The sequence below is a fragment of the Thamnophis elegans genome, chromosome 8 (assembly GCF_009769535.1).
Source record: "Thamnophis elegans isolate rThaEle1 chromosome 8, rThaEle1.pri, whole genome shotgun sequence".
In the NCBI taxonomy this organism is placed as follows: domain Eukaryota; kingdom Metazoa; phylum Chordata; class Lepidosauria; order Squamata; family Colubridae; genus Thamnophis; species Thamnophis elegans.
In genome coordinates, this window is record NC_045548.1 from 70,274,296 (window position 1) to 70,290,610 (window position 16,315).

Sequence of the window (16,315 nt, forward strand, 5' to 3'; positions counted from 1 at the left end):
CTGATGCTACAGGGTAGTAGTGTTCATCACCATTTCTTGGCCAAGGGAGCCAGCATTGTCCGAAGACACTTCCATGGTAACGTGGCCAGCATGACTATACACCAAGGCACATACAATGCTATTACCTTCCCACCAAAGTGGTACCTTTTTATCTACTTGCATTTGCATGCTTTTGGGCAGGAGCTGCAGCAAGGGACCGGGGCTCATCCGTTGTGTGACACTCAGGTCAGCATTCCAGCTGATAAGCTCAGCGTCTTGAACCATTGAGCCATCCTGCCCCTCCTAATTGTTTAGGGAGGGTATTAATTATTTGAAAAGAATCACATGAACACAGAACTCTGGAAAAATCAACCCATTGCTCCCACGAATCTTGCAAATCTGAAGCCAAAGAGCCAATTCATAACTTGTTATTGGCTGACTTGCTTTACAGTATACTTCCTGCCACTTCTACAATGGTAAGATAAAGGTATTAATTACAACAACAAACTGCATCCTCAAGTAAAATCCAGGCGGAATTTCAATTCAGTTTGTATTATATAGCCACACTGCCATGGAATCTGAAGACGAAAATGTGTAGCAAGCATGTCTAGTGATTAGAGGCACATGCGTACACCAGGCCCACGCACACAGCAGACCTCTAAATGCAAAATTTCAGAGCGAGTCTCAACCAAATATAGTCACCAAAAAATCCAATGTATATAAATATTGTGCAACGTAAACCCACTCTGTAGCATTTGCTGCTGGATTCTGTTTCCTAAAGCCATTGCCACATATAGTTGCACCCTTAAAACATTCAAACTACACTGGCTTAAGAAATGTGTCATTTTCATTTAGCACACTAAAAGGGCTATGCTAATGTGCATGAAAAAAAAAGTAATTTATACTGAAGAACTCTCAATGATGAGGCGTTAACTATTCTTGCATATCCAGAAAGAAAATGATTGCACATGATATTTATTTGAATACACATATATATGCATTGTTCACTGCCTAAAAACTGTAACTCGCACGCAACTCGGCTGCAATTGAACACTGGTTATATTACTGTGCATGCATGGCTGACACACCTCAGAATAATGAATCGAGAATTACTCAATTAGTATAACATATTTGTTTGCTATTATACCAACAGTAGGTTTTCAACTTCTACAACATCCTGTTTCCTTTCTCATTTGTCACAAATTGCAGAAAGCAAAAAAAAAGAGAGAGAGAGAGAGAGAGAGAAAACTACAGAGTAGGACTTTTACTGTCAACAGAATGGAGCATTTCATCAAAAATTAATTTGATGGGAAACTTTTCCTCTCATGTTTTCTTTACGAGTTAAAAGCCTGTTTAAATGTTTAAGCACTGCTGAAGCCACACTTGGGAACTCTGCATCTAATTCTGTTCACCATGATACAAGAAAAAGATTTTGAGGCTCTAGAAAGAGTGCAGAGAAGAGCAACAAAGGAGATTAGGGGTCTGGAGGTTAAACTATATGATGAATGATCGAGGGAACCGGGTAGTCTAATGAAGAGAAGGACTCAGAGGTGATATGATAGCAATTGTCCAGTACTTGAGTGCTGTCACAGAGGAGAAGGGGGTCAAGATCCAATCTGGGATGGTCACCAGGACCAGAAGTTCAGTCTTCTGAGTTTTTGGACTTGTGTTGGAGCCCATTCTCAGGGAACTTCTCTCTCACCAGAATAGGACACATTCTAATTCTCTTGAGGATGGGCTCCAGCATGAGTCCGAAAGCTCAGAAGACAAAACCTCTGGTCCCTGTGATTGACCTAAGTTGGATCCTGCAATATTATCTCGGGACACATATGGGTATATTTGCCTTCATTCATAAGAGGAGGTCAGGACAAGAAGTAACAGATGGAAGAGCATTAAAGAGAGAACCAACCTAGAACTAAGAAGAAATTTCCTGATAGTGAGAACCACTACCTCCCAAAAACGGGCCCATTCCCCCCCCCCCAAAAGGCACAAATAGCCTTTAGGGAGCTTGCAGAGTGCTCGGGGGTGGTGGGGAGCATTTCTGCCCTTCCCAGCCCCCAGGAGCTCTCTGAAAGCCTCCTAAAGGCTATGCATGGCCATTTTGGTGAAGGAGGCAGGGTTTCAGGAGGCAAAAAATGCTGTGTTCAGTGTATAAGAAGCACCCAGATTTTCAGCCTCTTTTTTGAGGGGGAAAAGGTGTGTCTTATACTCTGAAAAATACAGTAATCAGTGGAACTGGCTTGCCTCCAGAAGTGGTGGGTGCTCCATCACTGGAGATTTCCAAGAAGAAACTGGAACAGTCATTTGTCCAAAATGGTATAGGATCTCCTGCCATGGATAGAGGGTTGGTCTAGAACAGTGTTTCTCAACCTTGGCCACTTGAAGATGTCCGGACTTCAACTCCCAGAATTCCCCAGCCAGCATTCGCTGGCTGGGGAATTCTGGGAGTTGAAGTCTGGACATCTTCAAGTGGCCAAGGTTGAGAAACACTGGTCTAGAAGACCTCCAAGGTCCCTTCCAACCATATTATTCTATATTCTAGAACCTAACCATGCTTAAATTTGATAAGAAATCATTAACAATTATTTTTAATCCCCAAAAAGCAGCAGTGTTTGTTTTTGGGGCAGCTCAAAGCTTGAAGAATCAATAAGTATCAACAGCAAATTTAAAGCCAGGCTTAAAAGATGATATTCATGAAACAAATTGCTGGAAAACCACATTTCACTTTTTTGTAGGTAAGAGAATTCCAAAAGACAACTATGCGCGAGTTCCCATTCTACATTAGGCCTTGATTTGTAGAACGGTTTCTCAAAATTGGAACAACTGCATGGATTCATACTCTATGATACTCTGATTCTGGGAGTTGAACTCCACAAGTTTTTAAAGTTGATTCCTCCTCTTTCATTAACCATGGTTTATAGATCTCGCAGACCACACCGCATTAGAGCTCAGTGTAATGCATAAATTTTAACTCTTGATGCTGTCTGCTGAATCTCAGCTAGTACTACTAAGATGAGGAACTTGTAGCTGCCCCACATATTACTAACAAGAGTTGGTGCCAGGTAAACAGAGCTATAATACTACCCACCCCTTTAAATTAAAGCTACTGCAGAATACAATGCCGGATTCTGATACTGATCAAGAATAACTAGGAGAATGCATTTTAAAATAGTATTTCTCAGCCCTGGAAACTTTTGGTCACATGATCAAAATTCCAACAGTTGGCAACTGAGTCACATTTATGACAGTTGCAGTTTCCTGGGGGGCGGGGTTATAGGATCCCCTTTTGCGACCTTCTGACAAACAAAGTCAATAGAGAAGCCAGATCCATTTAACAACCGTGTTACAAACGTAACTGCAGTGATTGACTTAACAACTGGGGCAAGAAAGGTCATTAAATTGAGCAAAACTCACTTAACAACCATCTTGCTTAGCAACAAAGCATTGGGCTCATCTGGGGTCATAAATTGAGGACTACCTGCATTTTACCTTTAATTTTAAATGCCTTTGGAATCCCAGATGCTATCCAAAACAGCTAAAAATGTTACTGTCTTTATATCTTATATGTTAAGACTTTCCAGAAACATCTGTTTGGGCGTTTTATGAAACAAGATACTCTCTTAAATGGGCATTTGATCACATTCAGCAGGATTTCCACAAATTATATTTACACTATAATCAGCTATAATATAATCAAATATAACATATTAAATATATAGACATATATGAATAGATAGATATACATAAGTATATAGTCAAGCTGCATAATGATAATTACCAGGAATGAATACAGAGTCAAACAAATATGACATTATTCTGTTTTGATCATTTGAATGCTACGCTTTGGATTTCTGCAAGGAGGGATTCTTTTTTATTTTTCTTTCCAATCCAATGCAATGCCAGAAAGAATGCGAGTAAATTGTCCATCGGTAGCATAACTGTCAAAATAACCAAACGGATCAAATCTGATGTGGATTAGTAACCAGCAAGGAAAAAAAATCAGATTAGAAAAAGAAACTGAATCAGGATAGAGACTACATTGTGGGGGGGGGGGGGGGGGAATTAAAACCTGCCAATTCATTCCATTGGGAGACATAGCAATGCAAGGGCTCAGAATATTGGTGTCTGCTCCATATTTCCTTCCTGGTCACATGACCCAGAGCTAATTTATTATGAAAGGAATGGAAAACATTCGAAATGCCAAACTCTGCATGCCTGTTATAGGAATAGCAATAAGACTCATATACTGCTTCGTAGAGCTTTTACAACCCTCTCTAAGCGGTTTACAGAGTCAGCCCCTTGCCCCCAACAATCTGGGTCCTCATTTTACCCACCTTGGAAGGATAGAAGACTGAGTCAACCTTGAGCCGGTCAGGATCGAACTGCTGGCAGTGCGCAGCCTGCAATACTGCATTTTAACCATTGTGCCACCCGGTTCTATCAATCCATCATTTACAACACATGGGTCTTCTGGATTTTGTTGTTGTTCAGTCACTAAGTCATGACTAACTCTTCGTGACCCCTTGGACCACAGCATGCCAACCTCTCACCACTATTTCCCAGAGTTTGTCCAAATTCACGTTCATTGCGTCAATAACTCTATCTAACCATCTCATCCTCTGCTATCCCCTTCTCGTTTTGCCTTCCCATCTTTCAAAACATCAGTCTTTTCCAAGGACTCTTCTCTTCTCATTTGTGGTCAAAGCATTTGAGGCTCAGCTTCAACATCTGTCCTTCCAAAGAATGGACAGGGTAGATCCCTTGACTGGTTTGATCTCATTGCAGTCCAAGGGATTCTTAAAAGTCTTCTCCAACACCACAATTTTAAAAGCAGTCTTCTGGATACCCCCTTCTCAATAACCTGAAACTGGTCATATTATTCACGCAGCCATCCTCCATCTGATTTATATGGTCACCCCATTAGTTGAAGTGTGGAAAGTCTATCCCAGGTTTTAGGCTGGCTGTGGGGAATTCTGGAAGCTGAAATCCATCCTCCATAAAGTTGCCAACTTTGAAAACACCAGTCTACACAATGGATTACTGCCTTTGGGAATAAACTCTAATCTCGCAAAGTCCTGAAGAGGCTTCGGAGAACTGGTTCCAAATGCACTTAGACAGGCAAAAATAAAAATAAAAAATGGTAGCCATTTTGGATCTGGTTCCATTCAAAATGCTAACTTTTCTTCTTTGAAGCTCTGAAATGCTTCATTTCTAGGTCCAGGTCAGAACAGCATCAAAATACAGGTAGGCTTACAATCACAACAGAGCTGAACATTTCTGTTGCTAAATGAAACATTTGTTAAGCGAGTTTCACCTCATTTGACAACTTTTCTTGCCACAGTTGTTAAGTGAATCACTGCAGTTAGTAAATTGGTAACACGGTTGTTAAGTGAAACTGGTTTTCCCATTGAATTTTCTCGTCAGAAGGTGGCAAAAGAGGATCGCATGATCCTGGGACACTACTACCTTCAGAAATATGAGTCAGTTGCCAAGCCTCTGAAGTTTGAGCATGTGACCATGTGGATGGCTGCAATGGTTTGTAAGTGTGAAAAAGGTTCATGTCACCATGAACCTTTTTAAAAAGTGTGAAAAAGGTTCCTGTCACCGTTCATGTCACCACCATCTGTCGGCTGTGACCAGGGGGGCCTTTGCCCAGGTTCGCCTGGTACACCAATTGCGGCCCTACTTGGACCGGGGGGGCACTTCTAACGGTCACTCACGCCCTTGTCACCTCAAGGCTGGATTATTGCAATGCGCTCTACATGGGGCTACCCTTGAAAAGCGTTCGGAGACTACAGCTAGTCCAGAATGCAGCCGCGCGAGCGATTTTGGGTGTACCGAGATACACCCATATTACACCTGTCCTCCGCGAGCTGCACTGGCTGCCAATTGGTCTCTGGATGCAATTCAAGGTGTTGGTTATCACCTTTAAAGCCCTACATGGCTCAGGACCAGTCTATCTGCGAGACCGCCTACTGCCACACACCTCCCAACGGCCGATAAGATCCCACAGGGTGGGCCTCCTTCAGATGCCGTCAGCTGGACAGTGTCGGCTGGCGGGCCTCCAGAGGAGAGCCTTCTCTGTGGCTGCTCTGACCCTGTGGAACCAGCTACCCCCAGAGGTCCAGACCTTACCCACTCTCATGGCCTTCAGGAAAGCTGTTAAAACCTGGCTGTTCCAGCAGGCCTGGGGCTGTTGACCTTATTGTAAAGGTCCAGTCCCGATTAGAAATGTATGTGTGCTGGGAATTTTTAAATTATTCTTTTATTTTGTAAACCGCCCAGAGTCCTCTGGGATTGGGCGGCCTAGAAATTTAACAAATAAATAAATAAAAACACTAGTTGTAACTTTGAACCATCACTAAATGAACTGTTGTAAGTTGACAACTACCTGTACTTCCAATAAGCCAATGCTGCCAGAGTAATATGGAAGAGGAAACTAGAGACAATAGGATGTATTTTTTTTTAGACATTTCAATGAATGACACAGAAAATTTCCAATAAATGCTCATTACATTTCTCCATGTTGTATCATCTGAATAAATAGTATTTAAAATGCAGAACTATAGTGGAATAGACCAGCACTCTCTGCCATTCAAACTTAACGTTGTCTTTATTCCTGGTAAAATCTTTGGCATTTGAACAGTATGGCCAAACAATATTGGTGATATCAGAATACCAACATGGGCACCTGAGGAAGGAAAACATCTTTGCCTGGTCTAATTATGTGCATGATTATTGGTGTATAATCACTTAATAATTTTAATATTTTATATTGCTGTTTTATGATGCTGTGACCTTTCCAGAGTCACTTGACAGAGTGACATATACATTTAATAAATAAATATAGTACTACTGCATTTTTTTTCCTATCCCAACATCTTTCAGCAAGTGATTTAGAACTATTTTGAAAAAAAAAAGTACTGGTAATTATTCTTAAAAATATAATTTGTAGGTAGAGTAGGGATTTTATCAACTGCAACCTTTCTGCTTCCAACATTTCACTAAATAGTTTTCAATTGGCCATTTTGAGGGGGTTTTTTTCTCCAGCAGAAAAAAATTAAGTCCTATTACAGGAAAATCATTAAGTTTTTATATAACCAAGCAATCAACAATCTGGCTTGCTACTTAAACAACAACAACAACAAATGACAATCAATAAAACCATTGAATTTCATTATTTCCCTTTCTTTCTCCCTTTATTTTATTTGTTGACAGAGACAATATAAAAAGCATGTATTTGCTTTCTTGTTATGGGGTGTGTGTGATTTTTTTAAAAAAAAATACTGATATTTATTATTTTCTTAGAAAACACAGGTTCCATGATTAACCAAAGAAAAGAAATGAATTAACTACTGTAAGAAGACATGGTATAAAGTCCTGATCCTGACTTTAAGATACATGGTTTTCAATTCCCAGAATTTCCCAGCCAGCATGAGGAATTCTGGGAATTGTAGTCCACATATCTTGAAGTTGCCTAGTCTTAAAAAAACTGGCTTAGTCCAACAATATTTCTCAGCATTCTCAAAAAGAACAAAAAAAAAATCTCTGAATTCACTGTTCTGAACATTCCCAAGGATTTGAACACATGCTGACATAATAATTGTATCCAATTTATTTCAAGAATTTACTTTTACCCAAGATGCTTAAAACCGCAGCCTTAAAGAAAATACTTTCATAACACATTTTAGCCAAAATGTAGCAGTTTCTTTCTTCCGCTCAGTACAAAACTAATGGGAAAAAAATTCTAGTCACACACTAAGCTTAACTTTTCATAGATTGATACACTTAGTATATGCAGCGAACACAGAAGGCCACTGTGAATACATTTTGTCTGGCAAGAGTGTTTATTTGAGTAACATACTGTCTTTTAGCATTTCACAGTTGCAACTGGATTTAAAACCCCTTGCTAAACAACAACACTCCTCAAAGGCACTTTATGAAAGCTTGAAGGTCACTCAGAAAAAAAAAAGTCCTGAATTGTCAGATTCCAGCTGCTACCCCACCCCATCCAGGCAAGACGACAGAGGATCATATGACTTCTAAATCCTTCCTGTCTACATCTTTTGGGGATCAGAAACCCAGAGATCCATGGCAGCAGCAGGAGTGATTATCTTTTGTCAAAGTGAAAAGCAAAGCTCTGGTTTTCTTTCATCTTAACTAAACTCCTTTCAGAGGAAAGCTTGAAAGATGACATAAGGGGATTTAAAAGAAGCTGTGAAGATTGTTGATTCAGATCCAAACAAACCTTGGAAGAGCCAGCCAAAGGGATTCAGGACACACACACACACACCCCAATAGAAGACTTCTTCTCTTAAGCTGAATGAACAACCGATAGGAGCATTTGATTGGCTACATTCACTATTTGGGAAATTGTACAAAAGAGTACTTACACAGCAAAAACTGACACAGCGCAGTAAAAGTTATAATTCTGAAACAATACCATTCCTCCAACAAGACATCCCTACGCCATTGATCTTATCCTTTGGTTCTATCACCCAAATTAGTTAACAACATTAAAATGGCTTTAAGCAAGACGTCTTTGAATGAAGACACAATTACCACCAATCTTTCAGAATGTCATTTTATCTTCCCTAAAGGAAAAGCATTGTCAGGGCAATCTCCCGTGTCAGGGAATTAAAGCTCTTTCCAGAAGGCCAGGAAACATTTTCTGCCAGCAATAATTTAAATGATGCCAGGAAAACCACCAGGTTAATTCGATAGCCTTGTTAAAAATCAATGGCTTTAAGATTCTGGGATAACAATTCAAGGAATGATACGGATAAACGACAGGACAGAAAAATGAAAGAGATTAGTTTTGCTTCATTTTGCAGAAATGTCTTCTCCTATGCATTCTTGAAAAACAGAGCCTCTGGTCTGCAAGATTTTGCACAGTCCATTCCACACATATATTTTTGCAGAAGTCAAGAATGACACCTATATCTTTATTAATCATGACATTTAATTTTTGGGGAAATGGATTAGACCGAGCACATTACTACTGCCACAAAATAACCCACCACACTGCATCCTCCCTTACTTTCATCATCTTCCAACTTCTCATCGGTGCCTTTGCCGGGGTTCCGCATTTGTGAGCAATTTCCTCCACTCCTTGCCACTAATTATTTACTGTTCACCTGTGCCAAAGATACGCCAAGCTTCATTCATCCCATACAACCATTTCCTCTGCGTAATTATATGGACAAACAATCCTGCCTCTGTTGCCCCTAGTGCCATCATGAATGCAAAATAAATAGCAGGATATGGAAGAGAGAGCATGCAGCCTCTGAGCTTTTCAAAAAGGGTGCAGGAGACCCCGGAGACCCTTATCGCCCAGAGCACACATGTCACAATCACGAAGAACACAAGGCAGCAACCCGCAAACCGAAAAGGAGAGGGCAAGCATTGATGTACTGTACCTCTTCTAGCAGCGTGATGGTGTTCCTGCAGTTCTGTAGCCGGGTGGTAAAACTGGATGTGGTTGGGGAATTGTAATCTTCCGTCGTCTCAGCAATAAACTCCGACACAGTGATCTGGTCCGGCATGATCCTGCCCCACGGGGACAGTCGAAAAGCCACAAGGAGAAGAAAGGAGAGACAAGGAGAGTGTGAGAGCATTAAACAGAAGGCAGGGGCATCAAGGAGAAGAGATCAGCTGGGCTCCTGACTGCAGTGGGAGCCTGTTGGAAAGAGAGGAGAAGCAGGATGCCCTTCCTGCTAGCGATTATACAAACTAGGGGTGGGGGGGGGAGCCATCTCCCCTGGGTCACGTCTGTCTGACTCAGAGCAGCTCTTCTTCCACCACCCAAAGTCAGCAGGAGGCTGCTCAGGTTATCTCAGAGCCCCTATTCCCCAAAGGGGGGTGGGTCCCAAGCTCACCCCAACTATCCCCCCCAATACTTTGTCAACAAGCCTATAAGAGCACCAGCGTGCCTCCCTGTCCCCACTTATTTGTACCCATTTCCTGTATTCAATTATGTTTATACTTATAGCTGTCATCTTACACACGCTTGACAAAATAAATAAATTAAATTAAATTCAGCTGCCAGCCCAGTGCCAGGTCCAGCCATGTACCCCTCCACTTTTGCAAAAAATAAAAATAAAAAAATGCAAAGTGATCCCTCCCAGCTTCAGAAAGCCCCAGGATCTTTCCTGGTCCCAGCAAAGGGAAGGAGAGGAGTGGGATTAGCAGGAGAGGAAGGGGCGCTCCGCCAAGATCTCCTCTCCAGCCCCGAGAGAGACGTCGCGCTTCCGGGGTACTGCAGCAGCTCCTTGGCATCTCCCCTTCCCCAAAATAGGGGAAATCCATCTCTTGCTTCTTGGCCTGGGTCGCGCCCCCTCCCCACCCACCATCCTGGAGACTGGAGGGGGGGGGGTGTTGGAAGCTGCTTTGCAAGGGACGGACCACCCCCCCCCTTGGCGGGGTTGCTGCAGGAGGGTCTCCCCTTCTCCCCAGAGCTACTAACTTGCGCAGGCGCCCCCTCTGCCCCTCCGCTGCGCCCCCCCAAGATGGAGCGGGGGGGGGAGGAGGGACCCGGCGAGGGGGGAATCAGCAACAGCAGCGGAGGAAGAGGAAGAGAAAGGAGACCCCGGCTGCAACCTCCCGAGCAAGACCGCCGAGCCTGTCCGTCCGTCCGCCCGCTCTCCAGACGCGCCTCTTCTTCCCTCCCTCCCTCCCTCCCTCCCTCCCTCCACGCGCGCGCGCGCTCCCGCGCCGCCTGCTGCAGCCGCCTCCGCCAGCGGGCGGGCGGGGGCAGCAAGAACGCACGCGCCTGCCTGCCTGCTCGCTCGCCTGCCCCGCCTACTCCGGGAGTCAAGAGAGAGAAAGAGCGCGGGCATAAACGCGCAGGCGCTCTCTCCTTCGGCTTCGCTTGATGCCTCCAGCGACGCATGCGCTCTGGTGGGGTTTTGTTTTAGAGAGAGAGAGAGAGAGAGAGGGGAGAGGAGAAGGGTTTACCAACGCGCGCCCCGCCCACTTTCTCCTCGCCCTCCTCCTTCGCCTCGCGGTCACGTGAGGAAAACAAGGAAGTGGCCGGCGCACGCGCCTTGTCCCTTCCCTCCCACCCTCCCGCTGCGGCGGAACTCTGGCATTGGGGCGAGCGGGGACGCGCGCGGGGGGGTGGGGGGAAGAAGCAGCTCCTCCTACGTGCGTGTGCCCGCGGCAGCGCCAGCTGTGGTCCAGCGCCCCCCCCTCCCCCAGCCCGGGGTGGTGGCAAAGTTTTATCTCCCAAATCATACAAAAAAATGTGACTGGACTTCGCTGAGGGAAAAAGGTCCCAAACATGCTTTTTTTTTTTTCCCTGAGGCAACTGGACTTACTTATTTTTTTTTTCTTTTGTAAGGCATTTCTCTTCTCGTCCAAGAAGCTTCTTCAGCTCTGACAGGATAGTGGGCGGAATGGAAGAAGTATCCAGTCAGAGCTGAAGAAGCTTCTTGGATGAGGAGCGAAACGTCTTCAAAAGAAAAGAAAAACAATCTAGTTGCCTTCCGTCTCAAAAGCCCCTTTGGGACAACCTTGACCTGGATGACTGAGAAATCTCCACAGACTTTTAGCTATACAATTTGGGATGGACACCTTTGGAATGGTGTGGGAACTTCCCAGAGGGAAATAAGATTGCAGACTACAGGAATCATCATTACTCAGGTGACCCTGAGGACACAAATAAACCTCCAAGTGCTTCAGCGACCCTCTAAAAGGATGCAAATGACCAGCTGTCTGCAAGGAATGTAAATCCTTCCATTCTTCACTGTCATGTCACAGCTGAAGAAGCTTCTTGGATGAGAAGTGAAACGTCTTCCAAAGAAAAAAAATCAGAAAGTCCAATTGCTTTTTGGAAAGAAAAAAAAAAAGCACCTTTGGGACAACTATGATGTGGGTGACTGAGAATCTCTACAGACTCTTAGGGAGAAACGCAAAAGAGAGACACTGAAAAGCCCAAAGGCTTTGTGTTTCATTTCTAGCTTTTATTTGGGAAAGAAGACTATCCTAGTTCAGAGGAAGAGGACTTTCTCAGTTCAGAATAACAGACTTGGAAGCCCAACCCTTGGTGTTGAGCAGGGGGTTGGACTAGAAGACCTCCAAGGTCCCTTCCAACCCTATTGAGATTGATTGATAACCCTATAAGGTTTCAGACAAACGGTTGTCCACTCCAAGGTACAAAACTACGGGGACAGACTCCGTTAAAAAAGATTAAATTTTTGAACACAATCACCCGAGGAATTATTTTATCTGAAAGAGCCAGTTTGGTCTAACGGTTAAGACATCCGGCTAGAAAGCAGGAGACATTTGAGTTCTAGTTCTGCTTTAGCCATGAAAGCTGGCTGGGTGACTTTGGGCCAACATTTGGAGACTGTGACTTCTAATCTTGGGAACTCACGCAAAAAGATACTCCTCTAGAATGTAATCTCACAAAACTGAATTGAAAAGAAAACTGTTGCAAATTTTGGAGGGAAGAAAAGACCACAAACGGCTTAATTCTCCTTTGTCACACCACGCTTTCTCTTTTTAAAAGTAGGCTGACCCACATTTCCTTTACAAACTTGTTTCTTTGTTTGTTGCTTGGAGAAAAGGGGAGAGGGCAGGGAAGGACAGGGTACACTCAGCTGGACCTGCTCAGCTGAATTCAAAGAATATCAAAGGCTATAAAAGTCAAAGTGAGATTGGCTTCGCTTTGCAGGATGGGAAGGCTTTTCAGGTTCCTGTGAGCAGAAGTAGCCAAATAGGAACATTTGGACAAATGGGGCTGCTGTGCTGGTTTGAGAAGTCGGACTGATTCCTTTGCAGGAGATTGCAAAAATGGAGCAACTCCAGCACTGATCACCCAAGACAATGGAGGAACCAAAAGTGTGGAGACCTCGGTACTCTCTGAGCCTGGTGGTTTTCTTGCAGACAGTTCATTACCCAGCTAGGTATCATCATCATCACTTCCCCCAAGTCCACACCTTAGTACTTTACAGAAACTAATGTATATTAATTGCCAGGCAGTGGGGCACGACAGGGAAATGCTGAAATTGGTAGAAGATGCCACACCCATTCAACAGAAAATAAGGTCAGCGCAATTGCCCCTGATTCAAATCACACCTTTCCCGCTAAAGAGAAAATGTCACAGATTTTGCACATTTTTCTTTCGATGGAAGGGGAAGAAAAAGGATAAGGTTACTCTTATTAGTAAAGCTAAGAATCTGACCACAAGATGAAGCAACTTCATGGAGATGCTGCAGGGGGGGGAAAGGGTGTAACTGAGGTATGTTAATACCAAGGTATGGGGGTGGGTGGGCTTGCCCTATACTATTCTCACCTCGTGAAAATGCAGTGTTTGATGTGGCTTCTTTGTATGTGTGAGAATTCCTTCAGCCTCCACTGAAATGGGTGAGTTTGTGTATGTGTGAAAAATGATCTCCTACCATCTACTGAACTTCCTTTTTACATACAAAGTGAACCAACTCACAACCTGAAATGTACGTGGTAGTAAACCCTGACCCTTACTCACCATAGTACCTCAGGTCAGGCAAGAAGCAATGGGTGAAAACTCCAAAGAGGGAGGCATGGAAATTTGGAGGACTTTCCAGACTGTGAGAGCAATTAACCAATGGAATAGCTTGCTTCCAGGAGTTGTGGATGCTCCATCGCTGGAGATTTTCAAGAAAAGATTGGACAAAGCCAGTGGTGGGACTCAGCCGGTTCCGCCTGGTTTGGGCAAACCGGTTGTTAAATTGCTGGCTGGCCCCATCCCTTTCAGGAGTGCCCACATGTTCTGTTTAAGGTAAGTGCAGGGAGGCCTATAAGGCCCAAAATGGGGGGGGGCACCCCCCAGAGTCCATTTTTGCTCCCAGGGGGATGCAGGAAGCTGAGTGCTGCCTGTCACACACCCTGGCCATGCCCACTATAGCCACACCCACCCAGCCAGTCATTAGGGTAGAGAACCATTTGTTAAATTATTTCATGACCCGACAAATGCGCGCACGACAAAAGCGCGCTGACGAAACTGTGGCGCAAAAACCGCGACATCATCAACTCGCCGACAACAGCGCGCCGACAGAAGCGCGATTTAAGTTAAGGTAAGGGTTAGGGTCAGGGTTAGGGTTAGGTTTAGGGTTAGGTTTAGAGCACGCTTTTGTCGGCGCGCTGTTGTCGGCGCGCTTCTGCGCTCATTCGTCAGCGCGGTTTAGAACTCGCGGTTTTCTCACCGCGGTTTCGTCAGGCGCACTTTTGTCGGACGCGCTTTTGTCGGTGAACCAAATTATTTGAATCCCAGCACTGGCAAAACCATTTCTCCAGAATGGTATAAGGACTCCTGCCATAGGCAGGGGGTTTGGATTTGATGACCTCCAAGGTCTCTTTATGAATCTATGAAACATATTGCTCTTGAGTCTGGAGAGCCTGAGGACTGAACTGTGTTACTCACAATCTAATCAGAAAAAAAAACAGACTAGGAGAGGTATTCCTTAACTCTTTCCCTTCCTGCTATTTTAGTCTCACAAATTGCCTTGGGCGATTTAGCTTTTCACATCCGTCACTTTATATTCCCCAGTGGATTTTCAATCAAATATGTTTCACTGGAATGTCAGTTAATTTACATGCAGACTTAGTGAAGCAAGGGAATGCAAGGGGAAGGATTGAAAGTTTTATTTTTCCTCTTACCCTTCCTGTTCTGTCTGCAATTATAGGAGTCCCCTTTATGTTCATTGTAGCCTTCGGTTAACTTACTCTCTCTGCCCCATCTTAATGCTTTAAAAAATGTGTATGTCTCAATAGTTCCAAATTCAATAAAGCCAAAAGGAGGTTTAATCCCCATTTTCTGGCATCTTTTCTTCATGCTTTCATAAATATCATTAAGATTGGAATCTGGAGAATGACAAATACTTTGTAATTTAAACATCTGTTGAAATCCCACAAATTTCAGAGGGATTTAGACTCACCAAATATTCTTATTTTAGAATTACAAATTCAAAAAGGGGCTGTAACTCAAACATTCCACGTTTAGTGCAATTCTCTGGTGTTTGTAACTAGATCTGGGGGGAATCTAACTAAAAAGTGGCCAACTGATTCTTTCTTAATTTAATAACTTTTGGATCTGTTCAGTTTCCACTCTTATAATCCTCCTCCAGCATTGCTGGTGTAAACAACAGTGAGCTGGATAGATGCTAAGACTTTTGTTTTGCTTTGTTATTTTGGTTCTGTCCTAAAAGTTACTATTTTGGCAAGTACAAAGTGATGGAATTATAGTCATTGTTTTGCCAGTATGAAGTCAGGGAACATCAGATGGCTTTAGCACTGTAAACAATACAGATGTTTAGCAGTTGCCCTAAAATAAATTATTATGTAACTGACCTCATGGCAGTTACTAATAGAGGTAGACCTTGACTTACGACCCCATTTGAGTCCAAAATGTATGTTGCTAAGCGAGTCAGTCAAGTGAACTTTGCCACATTTTATGACTTTCCTTGCTACTGTTGTTAAATGAATCACTGCAGTTGTTAAGTTGCTAAGTGAATCTGGCTTCCCCACTGACTTTGCTTGTCAGAAGGTCTCAAAAGGGGATCACATGACCCCAGGACATTGCAACCGTTATAAATATGAATCAGTTACCAAACATCTGAGTTTTGATTATGTCATCCTGCAAATACTGCAATGGTCATATGCGTGAAAAACAGTCATAAGTCACTCTTTTCAGTGCTGTTGTAACTTTGAACAGCCTAAATCAATTTATGTTATAGGTTGAGGACTACCCGTGAATAATGGATAAAGATAGAAAAGGAGGAAAATGGACAGGAAAATGAAGACCCTTCAGCACATCATACCCCAGTCTTAGGCATCTCATTCTTTGCTATGTCTTCTGTCCTAACACCTAACTCAACCAGCAGGTTCTGGCCAGTTCTGGAGAACCGCTAGCAGAAGTTTTGAGTAGTTGGGAGAACCTGTAAATACCACTTTAGCATCATCATATCCCGGTAACACTATTTAATGCTGCCATCAGCAGCCTTACAGTATGTATTTCAAATGCAAAACTTGATGTGAATTTAAATGTCTTTATTATAGGGACAAATTCCCTGTGTATGTATTACTTCCTCCTATTTTCTCTACAAAAACAACCCTGTGAAGTGAGTTGGACTGAGAGAGAGTGACTGGCCCAAGCCACCCAGCCGGTTTTCATGCCTAAGGCGAGACGAGAACTCACTGACTCCTGGTGATTGGCCCAAAGTCACCCAGCTGGTTTTCGTGTCTAAGACAGAACTAGAACTCAGTCTCCTAGTGAATTGGCCCAAAGTCACCCAGCCAGCTTTCATGCTTAAAATGGGACTAAAACTCACAGTCTCTTAATTTCTAGCCTGGTGCC

At 43.5% G+C, this 16,315-nt stretch overlaps 1 protein-coding gene across 3 annotated transcripts in view; it reads right to left on the minus strand.

Moving 5' to 3' along the window:
• ASAP1 (ArfGAP with SH3 domain, ankyrin repeat and PH domain 1) overlaps window positions 1–16,315 on the minus strand; it is a 174,964-nt gene that overhangs the window by 101,227 nt on the left and 57,422 nt on the right. For 2 of the 3 annotated variants that reach the window (XM_032222635.1, XM_032222634.1), the window contains exon 3: window positions 9,399–9,528. In XM_032222635.1, the coding sequence (XP_032078526.1) occupies window positions 9,399–9,528 (130 nt within the window). Of the gene's footprint in view, window positions 1–9,398; window positions 9,529–10,444; window positions 10,621–16,315 lie in introns of those variants that run through there. The other variant, XM_032222636.1, reaches the window with a different exon arrangement.